At 52.9% G+C, this 15,212-nt stretch overlaps 1 protein-coding gene across 2 annotated transcripts in view; it reads left to right on the top strand.

The window, feature by feature from the left end:
- Positions 1-15,212, top strand: part of NBEA (neurobeachin) — a 377,725-nt gene that overhangs the window by 307,508 nt on the left and 55,005 nt on the right. For both annotated transcript variants that reach the window (XM_090258648.1, XM_090258647.1), the window contains exons 41-43: positions 3,518-3,635; positions 3,953-4,055; positions 10,269-10,384. In XM_090258648.1, the coding sequence (XP_090114774.1) occupies positions 3,518-3,635; positions 3,953-4,055; positions 10,269-10,384 (337 nt within the window). The remainder of the gene's footprint in view (positions 1-3,517; positions 3,636-3,952; positions 4,056-10,268; positions 10,385-15,212) is intronic.

Here is a 15,212-nt window from a genome sequence, read left to right as displayed (position 1 = left end):
CACACACACACACGCACACACACACGCTCGCTCTGAGTGTGTGGCTACCCGGTGCCCCGGAGCGAGGGAGGCTGGGTGCGGTCCTAGGGCCCCACGCAGCCACCAGACTTCCTTGAATGCTAGGGTTTTATCTCAATAGTTCGGCATTTGTTACAGTTGACTTCTCAGCCTGTCTGTTCATTTCACTTAAAAAAGGTTTTAAATTACTTACCAGAAATGAAATTCGTGGGTGGGAATGCAGACCGGTGCTGCCCCGGTGGAGAACAGCATGCAGTCACCTTGAAACATTAGAAGTGGAGCTGTCGTACGGCCCAGCAATTCCACCCCTGGGAATGTACCCTGAGAATCCCAAGACACTGATTTGAAGGAGCCTGTGTGCCCCTGTGTTCATAGCAGCATGATTTATAATCGTGAATAGCCAAGCTCTGGGAACAGCCCACGCGCCCCTCAGTAGACGGGTGGATAAAAAAGCTGCGGTGCGTCTGCACGATGGGATACTGTCCGTCCATTAAAAACAAAAGGAAATCTTACCATTGGTGACAGCGCGGATGGGCCCGGAGAGCATTACGCCCAGTGACATAAGCCGATCAGAGAGAAACAAATTCCACATGATCTCACTCACATGTGGAATCTAATGCACAAAGTCACAGAAACAGACTCACGGAGACGGAGGACAGACTGACGCTGTCACGGCGGAGGGGCTGGGCGCTGGGGGAGAGGCGGAAGGGGTCCGCAAAGGAGAAAGTGGGAGGGGGGGGCGGCGAACAGTGGCGGACGGAGGCCCAGCCTGGGGTGGCAGACACACACCACAGTACGCAGATGGTGTGTCAGAGAGTGTGCGCCTGAAACGGTTAATTTTATTAACCAGGGCCCCCCAATAAACGCCACAGACGTGGAGAAAAGGGAAAGCGGCGGGAAGAGAACGGATGGGGCCGCGCCTCCGTCCGGACCCAGCCCGCAGAGAGAAGCGCCCGGCGGCGTGCGCGGGGGGCGCGCAGGGACGCGGCGCGGTTAGCAGGGCCCGCGGGGGGCTCCGCGCACCTGCGCCCGGACAGCGTGTGGGAGGCGCGGCCACGGCCCCCAGAGCGACCCGGAGCCCGCGGCGGGAGGCCGTGGCTGCAGCTCACTGCTGCTGCAGAAGTCACCCCGGGGCCTGGCGGGGGGCGGGGTGACGGGTCTCTGTCCCCTGGAACTTTCCAGAAGCCTCCGCCTCTGGGGAGCTGTGTAGCCGTTCCTGGGAGGGTTCCCGCCGGGGCCTGGGGAGGCCCAGGTGGCGCACGAGCCAGCCCTGCGAGCACCCGAGCCGGGAAAGCCCTCCTCCCGCAGGGCCCCCACTGTCCCTGCCCCACAAAGAGACAGAGGAAAGCGGGGCTCAGGCCAGTTCTCCTGGGCAGGCTGCCCGGGGGGGGGGGGCAGTTAGGAGGGGGTTGGCGGCTGGGGAGGCGTGCAGTGGTCACTGTCCGCGCTGGAAGGACAGGGAGCACCCGAGATCACAGACGTCTCTGCCTGTGAGCCCGCGAGTGAAACCGACTGGGAATGGGCTGGATGAGCAGCCATAACGGATCAACTGTTCAGCGCGTCACGGTCGCCAAAGGGAAAAATAAGGAAAACCAGCGTGTGCGTGTCCTCGGCCGCCCGGCACGCTAGTGCAGCACCGGGCGCCGGCACAGCGTTCGCGGGGAAGTAGCTCCTTCCTTCTGAAATTGTGCTCGTTTTGCTGTCTGGGTTTTCAAACAGTTTCAATGTGTTTATTGTTTTAGTGAAAAAACAGTCATAGTGAAAGGTAGTTTTTGTTATCATGGCTCTTTCGTCTTAAAACTTCTCTTACTTGACCAAAAAGTTAACCCTGTATTTTAGTACTCTTTCCACTCTGCAGCGTTTTACGGGCCTGTGAAATTCAGGTCTGGAAACCGTCGCCGCCGGCTGAGAGTGTCAGTGCGGCCTGGGGCGGGTCGGTCCTGCCCTTCTGTGAAATGTACAAACGTTCCGCGTGGAGAGACGGAAGGAGAGCTGTCACCTTCTCCACGACAGCAACATACAAATGTACGAACGGAAATAACGTGATAGCAGAGGCCGTGCGCGTCACGTTCACGGTCTCCGCTGAATCTAACCGGGAACCGGCGTTCCTGTCACTTCAGATGACAGACCCCAGACGGAGCCGACTGATTTCTCCAAGGCCGAGAGCTCCCAGACAGCAGAGCCAAGATCTCAACAGGAGTCTGAGAGGCTCCAGAACGTTTCAGGATTTAAGGAGGTGTCAGCCTGCCTCCGAAAACCTTCCATTGTCTAAAGAAACACAAAACGGAAGTAAGGAGTTAAAAATGGAATTTTCAAAAAGTAAAAGGATCGCCCTGGCCAGGCGGCTCCATTGGCCAGAGCGTCTTCCCTGCACCAGAAGGTCGCAGGTTCAGTCCCAAGTCGGGGCACATCAGGGAGGCAGCGGATCGATGTATCTTTGTCTCTCTCTCTCTCTCTCTCTGAAATTAATAAATGTACCTTTGGGCAAGAATTTAAAAAGCTTCAGGAGTCTCGCGCATGTGAAACTCAGTGACTAGTTCCCATCTTCACCAGGGCAAATATAACCAGAGGAACATACGGAGCAAACCAGCATGAGCAGCAAACGCGCTTCTGTATTGGTCCCGTTACACGATGTATCAGGGAGGAGTGTGTCTGCCGCGGAGTTGACTCTCGTGGCTGTAACACGGGTTTATTTATCTGTGTCGGGCGACAAGAAGCCCCTCACCCAGGTCTTCAGCACTAGGCTGACCCCGCCGCTCCGTGGCCCCCCTCCCCCGGTTTATGCGCCGCTGCTCCAGTCTCTGTCCTCGCCTCTTATTCCCAGCGGGGAGGGGACCGGCGGGTGCCAGCCCTACGTGACTCGCTGTATCCACTCTCCTGACTCATCCCCAGCCGACCTGGGTTTTGTTCTCATTAGCCAGCGCTGGGTCAGTGGTCCGTACCCCGGATGCCAGGGAATTTGGAGCAGCAAGGAGCAATTTGACACGATTGGCTGAGACCATAGGTCAGCCACACGTGGGCCCTGGGCCAGCTCAGGCTGTCCCCCCTTGTCAGTGTTTTAATGGCACCTGGCTGTGGCCACTCATTCACACATTGCCCACGGCCACTTCCTGCTCCAGCTTCAAGCCTCAAATATTTACTCCGCGGGCTTTCACCAAAAATGCTCCCTGACCCCTGGCTCGCACCAGTCATGACCTGTCACCCGGGGCTTACGGGACTGCTGTCCCACGAGGAAGGAGGAGGACACGTGGTATCGGGAAAGCACCACACGTGAGACCAGAACGTTATGATACCTTTTGTCTTGTCACTCGGGCTCATGAGCCAGCTGAGAACATAAGGAAGGTAGGAGCTTTGCAAAGGCGTAGAGCCAAGTGACTGACGGTATCGTGGTGCGTGCGTTGTGAGTCAGGCACGTGGCCCGTCGCGCTGCCTGTGGGGCTGTCCAGCTGCGTCGCAGGCACGCTTTACTGACCAGCGCCCCCCTTTGACCCTTGTTTAGGTCCTCGCCTACACAGAGGGGCTTCACGGGAAGTGGATGTTCAGCGAGATACGGGCCGTGTTCTCCAGACGCTACCTCCTGCAGAACACGGCTTTGGAAGTCTTCATGGCGAACCGAAGTAGGTCCCCCTCGGCACCCCAAAAGATGTGCTTGTGTGCGAATGCTGTTCGTTAACACAGTGTCGCTCTGTCTTGATATCTCCTGACGCGTCCCTCTTTGTTACGCCCCCCCCCTGAAGCGGAAATCAGAAAGCATTAATGTGTTTGAGCACGTCACTCCCCACTCACTTGTGGAGAGAGTCGTGCAGAACGGCGGTTTCCATGAAGATGCGTGGCCTTTGCCAGTCCGTGGCGATAAGCCCTTGAAAATGACTCCGGAAACGGGTGACTAGCTCTCCTGCGTTTTCCTAAACCATGTTTTTACTTCTTTCCACAGCGTCCGTTATGTTTAACTTCCCCGATCAAGCAACGGTCAAAAAGGTTGTCTACAGCTTGCCCCGCGTCGGGGTCGGAACGAGCTACGGTCTGCCGCAGGCCAGGTAAGTAGGTCACGTGACCCCCCACCCATGGCTTCTTTAACATACTTCACTTTCAATAAGGCAGAAATATAAATAGGGCTATACTGTTATAATTACTCTGCAAACCAAGGAATTGTCTTTCTCTGCAGGTCATTTGTAGGGAAAGCAGTTTAAGAAGGACAGAACATAGGGCCTAACTTTATGTGACACACACACACATGAGGGAGCAACAGCACTGATTGGCTGTCATAGCTGGTACCTAATCAAGGCCATTTCCTTGCGATCTTACAAGAAATGTACCAAAAGCCTCGTGATGTTTGTGACTGTAATGTAATAGCAAATAAATTGTTCTTTTAAATGCTCCTTCATTAAAGTACCAGAACTCCCAGAGTTGATTAACAGTCATTAATTATGGTGTGCTTGTAACCATTCCCTAGATGCTTCATCTTGGTATCTTTGAAGCACCCTTTTGAAATCTTGTTTTATTGGAGATACTCATCTAAGTACAAATAGTAAGTTTAGTGCATCACGCACATCAGTTCGTCAGCTGTTGGCTCCCGAGTGACTGGATGCCTGACAAATGTGGCCTAAAAGATGGGGCGCTTTGCCTTTTGGTTTTGGTTTTGATGTGAAAGATCTGGCGTCGCCAGCACCGGCTCAGGGGCAGGTGGGGGCGGTAATTGTTCGGGCCCTTCGGTCGGCTTCATGTTTGCAAAATGGCCACCACGCCCCGACAGCCCGCCTGCAGATGACTCAGGGAGGTCGGGGGAGGCGCCGGGCTTCCTCCCGGAGCCTTTGTGTTTTAGGAGAGAATAGACTCTCCAAAGCCTCCAGCAAACTGAAGCTCAGGTCCCTTTAGCCAGAATGGGGTCGTCTCCCCACCGCTCACTGTCAGAGGGGAGCGTGTTTACTGGCTGAGCCCGATCATCTCCTAGAACTTGGGGAAAAAATGCCCCTCTGAGCTCCTTGCTCCCTCCTCCCTGAGAAAAACAGGGTGCCTCTGGGCGCAGAAGAGAGAGACCAGCTTTGGGCAGACGAGTTCCATCCCCGGGAATCACTGCGGAGCGCGGCGCGGACAGAGAAGAAAACTAATCCTTATCTGTCTTCCCTTAAGTAGGCTACAGACATCGCGAAGACAGGGATTGTGTCTTATTTATCTTTGAATCTACAGGACCGCGCGCAGAGCCTAATTGGAGAGGTGCTTTGTAAGTGCTGCTCAGGTGGCCTCCCCTGCATCGCGGTGCGTCGATGCCCCCGCGCGCAGCGGGAGAGCAGCTTCCCGACATGCTCGCTCTTGCTCGGGATGTTTGCTCGGGGCTGACAGGATTAAATTAAGCCACCGGTAGATAATGAAATACCTTTATAAAACGCAGGTCAAAGGGAAAAATGCATTTAATCTATCAAGAAAATGCAGTTAGTTTTGCAAGACTTGTTCTTCCTGAACCTGAGCTGACTCGTCGTCCTCGCTGTTACGTCCTTTCCCGGAGCGGACGGCTGCTTGTTTACTCGTCAGCTCAAGGGTTTTTCCAGGAATTGACACTCAGAACTCTCGAGCAGTTCTAACTTCTTCCTTTTTAAAAACAATCGGCCCCTGGCGACTTCCTCACTGACCGGATTCTTCAGAGCTCGCCCGTGGGGGTGTCTCAAGGACGCGGGTGTCACTCCTGCAGTAGCTTTGACTCGTCCGGACCCGAGTGCATTGAAAACGATCGGAAGCTGCTTGACTGCCTTCCGTAGGCGCATGGCGAGTGTTATCCCCCCTTTAACCACATTCAGTCTCGGTGATGTTCGGAAAATCATTGTTCTTGATAGAAAAACTAGGCACAAAGTAGGTGTTCAGTAGTCCTGGTTTCGTGGTTACTTCACCCCGCCATCCTGTCTGAACGTTTTCTTTCATTGTCTTTGGTTTCCCGACCAAACGCTCAACTCATTCCTAGTAACGCCCTCAGAAGTTCGTTTTGTGCGGCCGCTGGGGGTGGGGGAACACTGCATCTCCGAGGAGGCCTGTGATCTGCCCGCGGGGTGTCGGTGACAGAGCAGGTCCTTCGTAGGAACCACGCTGGGTAAGAGGGCCAGCACTCTCACCTGCAGAATCTCTGCAGAGAGACGTTTACAGACGTCCTGGGACCGGAAAGTGAGGACACTTTGTCAGACTGTGAGCACGTGTCCACTATTCACACATGTGCACGCATGCACACACAGGCACAGATAGGCAGGCAGGGAGCCAGGTAGGTGGGCGGCTAAACAGATGCATGCATGTACCTCCACAGCCTTATGTGTGACATGTAAGGTCGTGTTATGTTTAGCAGATTGTCACAGGGAAGGATGAGGCTGGCTCCTACAAAAAGCCTTCCCGCTGCGCAGAACCTCCAGGGGATTCATTCTTGGTTTCCTTTGTGGGCACTGAGTCTTGTCAGCTTAAGCAGTGTTTACCAAACTCTAGGAAACCGACGCTAAGCTGAGCCCATGAAGAGACTGATCTATAAGCAAACAAAAAGTTATAAAACGTAACAGCCAGTGTCCTGCAGGAATAATTGACTTCACAAGCCATTGAGGCAAGCCCACCGAGAAATCACGTGAGAGATCAGATTGTTGCTTATGAAGAGTTAGGACGATGGGAATGCTTCCATTAAGCTAGCATAGCCTGATGAAGGCCGTCTTTATTTATTTATTTTTAGAGAGTGGGGGTGGGCGGGTGGGAGGAAGGGAGGGAGAGAAGCATCCATGTGTGGTGGCCTCTCACTTGCCCCCACCTGGGGTCCCGAGCAGCAGCCCAGGCCTGTCCCCTGCCTGGGAATGAAGCCAGAGACCATTGGTTCGCAGGCAGGCGCTCAGTCCACTGAGCCACGCCGTCCGGGGCTGAATGCCCTCTGTATTCATTAAACTCCATAGCTCTCATTTACTGAGCACGTCTCATGGGCCAGGGACTGTCCTTAGTGGTTAAGGGTTCAGTAGTAGTTCCCTTAATTCTTCTCACTGGGGGTGTCGGCTGTAAACAACACGCCGCACTTCTCACAGTCGCTGGAGGCGGGGAGTCTGACGTGAAGGAACCGGCGGCTTTGGGGTCTGATGAGACCGCCTTCTGGGTCAGAGGGGGCTGCCTCCTCGCTGTGCCCCCATAGCACAGGGGCGCGCTCGGCCCTTCATTCTTAAAACAGCTGCGTTTCAGAAACAAGCGGATTCTCCTTCGGCATCGCACGGAGGAAGTTTCTGACTTAGGAAGCTTTTTGCCCCAGGTCACAGCCCACTCTCTCGGTTTCTCTTCTGAGCCCTCGGTCCAGGCGGCCACATCGGTCCTAAGAGCCACACCTGCCCTCCTGCTTGATGGTGGGAAACACTGGCGTGTGTTCCGCGCCCCACGCCCACCCCCATCGCTTCATTAATCTAGTGTCTGTTCAGACAGTCGGGACCCTCCGTCCGTTCTGGATTTAATTAGATTCTTCACCTGCTAAGGATACACCCGACTGTAGTCATGGGCTCAGTTGTTTTAAATGGCCGTCATTTGTTGGGGCTGTAATAAAAAGCACTAGCACGTTTCATTCCAGAGGGGAGTTCTGTCTCTGTGTCACCCCCACCTAAAAGCATCGCCTAATTGTGTACCAAGCGTTCTCATCCGAACCTCGAAGCTCCTGTCAGGCATCTCAAACAGTCTTATTAACTCAGGGGCTCCCATTTTCTTCGTATGACTGAATTATTTTACTTTTGTAGGACTGTGTCTCTCATCAGCCATTTTTCTGTGAAGGTCGATGACCAATAAGTCACCTCATTAAGCGCGTACTTCCTGAGACCCCCTTCTGCCAAGCCCCGCTAAATGCAAAGGCCGTGGCCGTGAGTGATGCGCAGTTCCGTTCCCGCTCCCAGGAGCCGAGCGGGGCAAAGACAGAGCAATAAACAAGGCAGACCGAGCCTCTCCCTGCTTCTCTGAATTCATTTCCTACGCCCACATTTTTCTTCATTATTGTGTACTTCTAAGAATGGCAGATAACTTTCTCCCATGACTCCCGTCACTTCCCCCTATTAGGGCTGGTTTGGGCTTTGGTTTGCGTGGTTAGAACTATTTCCAGACCAGTAGTTTTCTTCTGACATTGTCTAGGTTCAAAATGTCAACAAAGGAATTCGAAACCTTATTACATACGTAGCTGAGAGCAGACTGGAGGGGCCGCAGGTAAGAATTTGAGTCGGGTTGGCAGGAACGGGATGGTAACAGTAACAGTAAAAACCGGACCGGGCGTATGGTTATAATAGTAGCCAGGGAAAGGCGGGCCCACGTAGTCTCCTGGTTATTTAATAATTCAGAAAGCATGTCGGTGTGCTGCCATGGCTCGGTGACAGGTCCTAACACGGAGTAGTCGTGCGGGCGGAAGCGGGCCTGGGAGAACTTTGAATGGCGGTGCCGTGTGGATCAGACGTGGAGGTCCTTTATTTAGGAGGCCCTGTGAGAACCGTCCTGTGCCCGAATGGAAAACGGCTCTGAATTTCAGGGTGCGGGAAAGGACGAGGCAAACCGGGCGCCTTTGCCGTTAAGGGCGGCGTTAGGCTTGGGCCTCGTTTGGGGTCCGTGGGGCCTGTTATCTCAAACATGTGCAACGGTCAGTGGCCAGACCGCCACCCTTTATCAAGTTGGTTTTTTAAACGTGGAGCTACACATCATTATTCCTAAAAGTGCTAATTCGGATTTGAACTTGAGAAAACGAGTCCCACCCCAGCCGCCTTCCCGGCCCCCTCCGCCTTCACTGACGTAGACAGTATTTAGCTCCTACCGCGCACAAGGCAATGTCTGTCAAGGTTCCGTGGGAACAGAAATACTTGACAGTGACACGTGAATGCCAGAGCCTGGCGGCCACAGCTCCTGCCCCGAGCCCTGCGGGCACCGGGCCGTCCCAGCGCACTCACAGGGCGCCACAGGGCGTCTCCGGGAACACTGCAGCCCCTGCCGGCAGCACCGACTCTCGGCTCCGCTGGCCCTGAGCTCAGCGCTGGGCCGCGCTGTGTTCCTGACATCCCAGCTTCGTGGATCTAGGTGTCGGCCGTTGCTGTGGTAACACGTGTGTCCGCGTCCTGCGTGACAGCTAATGTCGGGCAGGAAGTGCAGATGGCGGCCTCCAGGTGGGTTTCAGGGGTCAGGGAGAAGCCAGAGAGCTTATATGCACGACCCGGGGACATGCACTGAGGGGGGCGTTGCTGGAGGGGGTGGGGGACCTGGCAGAGGGGGGCAAAGGGGAAAAAGCGGGGCAACTGTAACAGCATAGTCGTTAAACTGTACTTAAGAAAAGCGGTGCCCAACAGGTAGACACATCCCTTTAGCAAGTAATTGTGGTGATTAAAAAAATGAAATAAAAGTGTTATTTTTCTCTCCATGCGTATTACATATATTTTCAAACAGCTACTACGTTTTCGAAACTTAACTATGTATCAAGCTATTTAGACATAACTACTTAATAAAGAGAACGGTTGGGAGTTTCTGGAGCTGGGGCCCCAAGAGCAGGTGCCCGCGACACTCAGGGCGGCCTGGACTGAAAACCAGCGGGCCCCTCCATCTCAGGTGGTGCGCGTTTCAGAACCTCGTCAGCCTCCGCTTTTACAAACGTAGCCGGCGCTCGTTCCGTCTGAGATGAAGACACTGGACGTGGAGAGAGAGTTCGTGGGGCTGGGGCGGCACCCTGATGACCGCCCCAGGCCGCTCCCGTGTCTCTGCTCCTGACCGAGCCCCGCCCCGCTGTCCACGCCTCCGTCACACGAGGGATGTGCCTGGTCTGGGGCGGGCCGTGTGTGTGGCCACTGTCTGCGTGGGGAGCCAGCCGTCTTTAGGTGACGTTTAAGTCAGTGCTGCTTAGCTGAGTCCAGGCTGCTGCCTCGCTTCCTGGCCTGCAGTAGGTTCGCTGTGTTGTTTAAGAGAGACCTTGACGGCTTTGGAGTCTACGCGCACATTTTGGGGCCTTGCTCGCATGTAAAATGCCTGTTTGCCTCCCGGTTGTTCGGCGAGGCCCTTTCGTACTGGTCCATCCTGAGGAAGCACACGTCTTCTCTGTAGCGGAGTTTTCAATATCGCTAATACCTACAATAAAGATATATGTCATAATTTAGCAGAGAAGGATAAACCATAGTTACTTTAAATTATTTTAAGTCCTGCGTTGTTTACTTTAAATGGTTTTAAATATAGTAGTCCGTACTGAATTTTTGAAGAGTCGTGAGTCAGAAGAGACAATGATGTGTCCCGCTTTGCTTCGTTGCCAGGAGGATATCGCTGGCCACCCCGCGACAGCTCTATAAGTCTTCCAACATGACGCAGCGCTGGCAGAGGAGGGAGATCTCGAACTTTGAGTACCTGATGTTCCTCAATACTATCGCAGGTAAGGCATCGCACTCTGATCTCAGAATACGTTTATAGTCATCAGCAGCGTGGCTCGTGTGACGTCACGGAATGCTTTTTCCTTTTTGGAGTTCAAACGCAGCACGCGACTGAGTGTGGACGCCCTCCCTCCCGTGCGACGCCGTCGGAGGCCGTACAGCCGGCGCCGGGGTGTTAGGTGCAGTTGCTGCTGAAGCGGCTTTTGCGTGCGCTCCTTCTGCCGTTTTCTCGGCTGACAGCTCTGTCCGAAGGTTTATTAGAGTCAACAAACCATTGCCAGAGAGTGACTGGGAATAATAATGGGAAAATGTAATTTCCCTGCTTCGTCCTTGTCCGCGACCGCACGAGACGGGCGAGTGACAGCAGCTGCTGCCTCGTACACACGTCACCTGCGGTAGGGCATGATTGGGTTACAGCATTTGCTTCCTTACAGTCTTCAGATAAAAATGTAAAATCTGATCACATGTCTAAGTGATGGGTCACCACCAGCCACCTCAGCAGCGCCACGCTTACGAATTCAAAGAAGGTAGCGCGCTCTTTCTCTGCTGAGTGGCTGTCAACAGTAAAACATGTCGTGAGAGATTTAAGCCCCTCGTTCTTTCTTCCTGAGTGAAGCTCCAGCAGACCTTACTCACGCTGAATCACAGCTCACTTTTGTGAGTCAGGGGCTATAAAAATTTTCTGCAACCAGATGAGTTTGCATGACTGCATAAGCACCTATGCTTCCCCACCAGCGTGGTTCTGTTAAGAACGCATGTGCAGAATCGTGAATTTAGGGCCATGTTCGCTGATTCAGTGCTTAACGGGGTTGCTGTGCAATGCTAGTCTTTGTGAATCTGTCATATGTGTGTGAATGCAGGTACCCCAGGTATATAGGAAATATGAGCGATAGATATATATTAGAGAGGCAGAAGTACTTTGTCACCATAAAGGGACAAAAAGCTGTTGGAAATGGGTTTGCGTTTTAGTCATTTAATACTCTAATGTTAGTGCATTTACTCAGGAGATACTAGAGGCAGAACCAAAGGGCTGTTTTATTAAATATGCTAAATTTTATTATATAGTTTTGTATACATCTCCATTGTATACACGTATCTTCTGATACCTTCACGACATAGTTCATGTATGCTCGTATTATGTATCGGTTCAGGTGATGTGTGTATCTTAAACCTACTTACTAGGTCAAAGAGAAAAGGAAAGTGTTACACTAATTAGCACATAGGGATGGAAGGAACCTGCGTATCCGACACACAAAGAGCTCAATTTCACTGGCATATTTAGGTGAACAGCATGATGTGCTGGGAAGAGCAGCGCTTCCGCCCAAAGGGAAGAGGGTTCCTTGCAGCCGGGCCCCACCTGTGTCCCGGGGCACAGGTGGGGCTAAGACCCTTCCTCTGTCTTGATGGACTTTGAGTCTTTCAGTTGGCGAGTCTAAGGTTTGCATCTGCTGGGGTAACTGATACGTTTGGACTTCCCTCGTCTTGCTTTGTACTGTTTTCCTTAATGTGTTCTTGATTTTTCACATTGTTTGGGGGTTTTTTGATTATAGCAATAAATTGCCCATTGTTTAGTGACTTGGAATGGAGGCATCATGTAATGAATTACCCTAGAAATATGTTTACATTTTTAAATCCCTATAAGACATATTTTATTTTTAAAAGAAAAGATGAATCAATATTTTAACCACTCCTATGTAGATAAAAGTTCATTCATCGCTTATTTTTGTATATAACTTACTACCCAGAATCCATATTATAATTAAACTTTTATTTTGGGGGGTTCACATATTTTTACATAAAAGAAGGGCTTCAGACTATGAAATCTTCTTTCCTGTCTGTATAGTACATCATTTTCAGCCACGTGGATCTGTACCTGGTTTTCAGGATGGTACCATTTTTGCGTTCCCCTGCGGTATTGGTCCATGTTCCGGTTAAGGTTTTGTTACCCTCGAAAGCTCTCTCAGGATCCTTGTCCGCGATGCGTCACCAGTGGGCATGTGGCTTTGCCCTTGCTGCACGAGCGGTTGGGAGCAGTTAGGTGTAAACTGGAAAACGGGGTAACAGCTCCTGCCCAGCTCAGCTGCCCGTCGAGCTCGCAGTCCTGTGGAGCAGTTCTGCGCTTCTGAGGTGGGGATCTCTCTGTCTCTCTGGACGGATGGTGTCTGCTTCACTATTTAGAGGGCCCTTCTGGGTCCCATCCTCCCCCCTCCGTTTACAGGCACCAGACCCCTTCCCCACCATGCAGCGCAGGCCCACCTACAACCACCAGCCACTTCACACTGTTCATTCCTGGGAGCCTCTCCGTCTAGCTCCAGAAGGATTGTGGTCTAAAGGGGGACAGCCTGAAGTCCCTTCTCCAGCTGTCCCCGGGCAGGACAGACCTCTTTCTGGTCTGGACAGCCTTTGGGTTCGTGAGCCAGAGCATGCAAATGACGAGGGAGATTTAAATGTCTTCCAGCTCTGGTTTGAATCATTGGGTCTGTTTTATTCGATGACATAAAGAATGTATGGGCCACTGAATTATCTTAAAAGAACATATTGGGTGTTTTATTTACAATAATTACAACTGAACGTTAAAGCCTGTCCACCGTCGACAGCGGGACGAAAGAAGTGAGACACAGTAGGGACGGTCACTTAGAGCTGGCGGGGCGGTGACGCGCTCCTGAGTAAGCGCTGCTCTAAGACAGCAGCGGGGCTGGGTGGGTGCTGCAGGGGCTGAGCAGAAGGGGGGGGTGTTAAAAACGTGTTTGGGGCGAGCAAAGGCGGAGCTTAACAAATTCCGCCGCCTGAGTCTGCGTGGTGAGTGCGGTGCATGGGAGGGCCCTGTCTCTGCGCCGGGAAGGAGGAGAAGGGGAGAGTGTATCGGGGCTGCCGGGGAGAGCTCGGGGGTGAGGAGCCTGGTCTTGGGCGTCTAGGGCGCAGTGCAGTTTGGGGGTTGATGGGAAGGCTGCATGGATTTTCGGGACGATGACACGTAACTGCGTGCGGCGGGAAGGAGAACGGAGACGGCCCCCAGGTAGGGGCGGCTGCTGGGGGAGCAGGGAGGGACCCGCGATGGGTGTGAGGTCCGTCTGTTCCTCCTGTTACTAAGCGTCACCGAAGGCATGCGCTTCGGGGCACAGATACCACAGGGGAAGGAAAGGAAAGGGGGTTCCTGCCCCTGAGAGGTAGCGGCGCTGGTGTACGTGTGGCCCGGCGGTTCTGGACAAAGTGACCGTTGCTGTGCGGGAAGGATACACGGGGCATCTGGGACCCAGGCTGGGAGCCGTTACTCACAACCGAGACGTCGGGAGAGCGGCCCCGAGGCGCCCCTTAAGTTGGGCCCTGAAGTCTGGCCGGGAAGCCCTGGAACGTGAGCGGAGGGCCCTCCGGGAAGAAAGCGGACGGCGAAGAGCTGAATTAGAGCAGCGGTGGCAGGTCTGGCAGAGAGAGGGCTGATGTCAAGCGGAGCGGAGGTCGCCGCGCTGCGCTCCGGGGGCATAGGTGGCGGGGTCCCCTGGCCTGCAGTCACCGGGAGCACTTGCTGACACACCGATCGGTGGCCTCGGAGTCCCGATTCAGGAGGTTTGGGGGCGGCACTCAGGAACCTGATGCTGATGCCCCTGGTCCAGGGTCCACTTTTAGAGCAACTCTGCACTACGTCTGTGTTCCTCAGAGAGGCCATATATAATCATGCTGGTCTCGGCCACAGCCACGCCCCCCGCCACAGCCACGCCTTCCCCCACAGCCACGCCCTCAGCCACAGCCACGCCCTCCGCCACAGCCACGCCTTCTGCCACAGCCACGCCCTCCGCCACAGCCACGCCTTCTGCCACAGCCACGCCCTCAGCCACAGCCACACCTTCCACCTCAGCCACGCCCCCTGACACAGCCACGCCCTCCGCCACAGCCACACCTTCCTAAGCCACGCCCTCCGTCACAGCCACACCTTCCACCGCAGCCACGCCCTCCGCCACAGCCACGCCCTCCGCCACCGCCTCTAACGCACATTTGGGCACTTACGGTCACGCGTCCGTAGCATTTCACGTCTCTACCTCACCTTTCCAATGAGATGGTTAGGTCACTAAAGGAAAAAAGCTTTGCTCAGTAAATACCCAGGAAATTGAACCACTTACTCTTAGGCTTTGTAAGTGTTTGCGTGGTTTTGTGATCTGAATTCACTGAAATTGATGGACGAGGGAGTCATTAAATTTCCTGGATCAAAGAGACGAGTTACAGAATGAGAATCTGATTGAGATGTTTCCTGGCTTCACATTTTTTAAGATGTAGATCAGCATGACTTAAATTTACATGATATGGTAAAAGATTTTATTTACTGTTTTATACTCCCAGATGTCCCTTCTTTCTCTAAACTGTTGTTTTACTATGAAACACAAAGTACGTTTTATGGCGCATTCCTTGCTCCCCACTGTGGAGGTCTGCCGTACTTGGCCAATTTTGCTTTCTGCTTCCAGGATGCTTTTAAAAATCATCCTATAAAGTACATGGCACCAGTTTCTGAGTATTAATGCATTATTAGATATTTTAGACCGTCATGTGATACCACTTCCTGTAAACACACATTTTACTTTATGTTTGTAAATTTTGTAAAGATACTTTACGTAGTAGAAGATATTTGTCAAATAGTCAGAAACCATAATCTTTAAAAGATACCTAAAAGCCCGTAAATGTTTCCATGGTCTTTCCTTTGTTCTATTTATAAGTTTAAAAAAATACTCATTATAGAACATTGGGAATATGCAGAAGTATAATTAAAAAGTGGCATCACGGGCAAGCCTGGCCAGGAGCGTCAAAGGAAATACAGGGGTGGTTTGGCCCCTCTCCTTTTTC

Source organism: Furipterus horrens, unplaced genomic scaffold (genome assembly GCF_987537825.1).
Source record: "Furipterus horrens unplaced genomic scaffold, mFurHor1.1.pri manual_scaffold_12, whole genome shotgun sequence".
Lineage (NCBI taxonomy): Eukaryota > Metazoa > Chordata > Mammalia > Chiroptera > Furipteridae > Furipterus > Furipterus horrens.
Note: the sequence above shows the minus strand (reverse complement) of the source record. Positions and strands in the feature narration are given on the sequence as shown.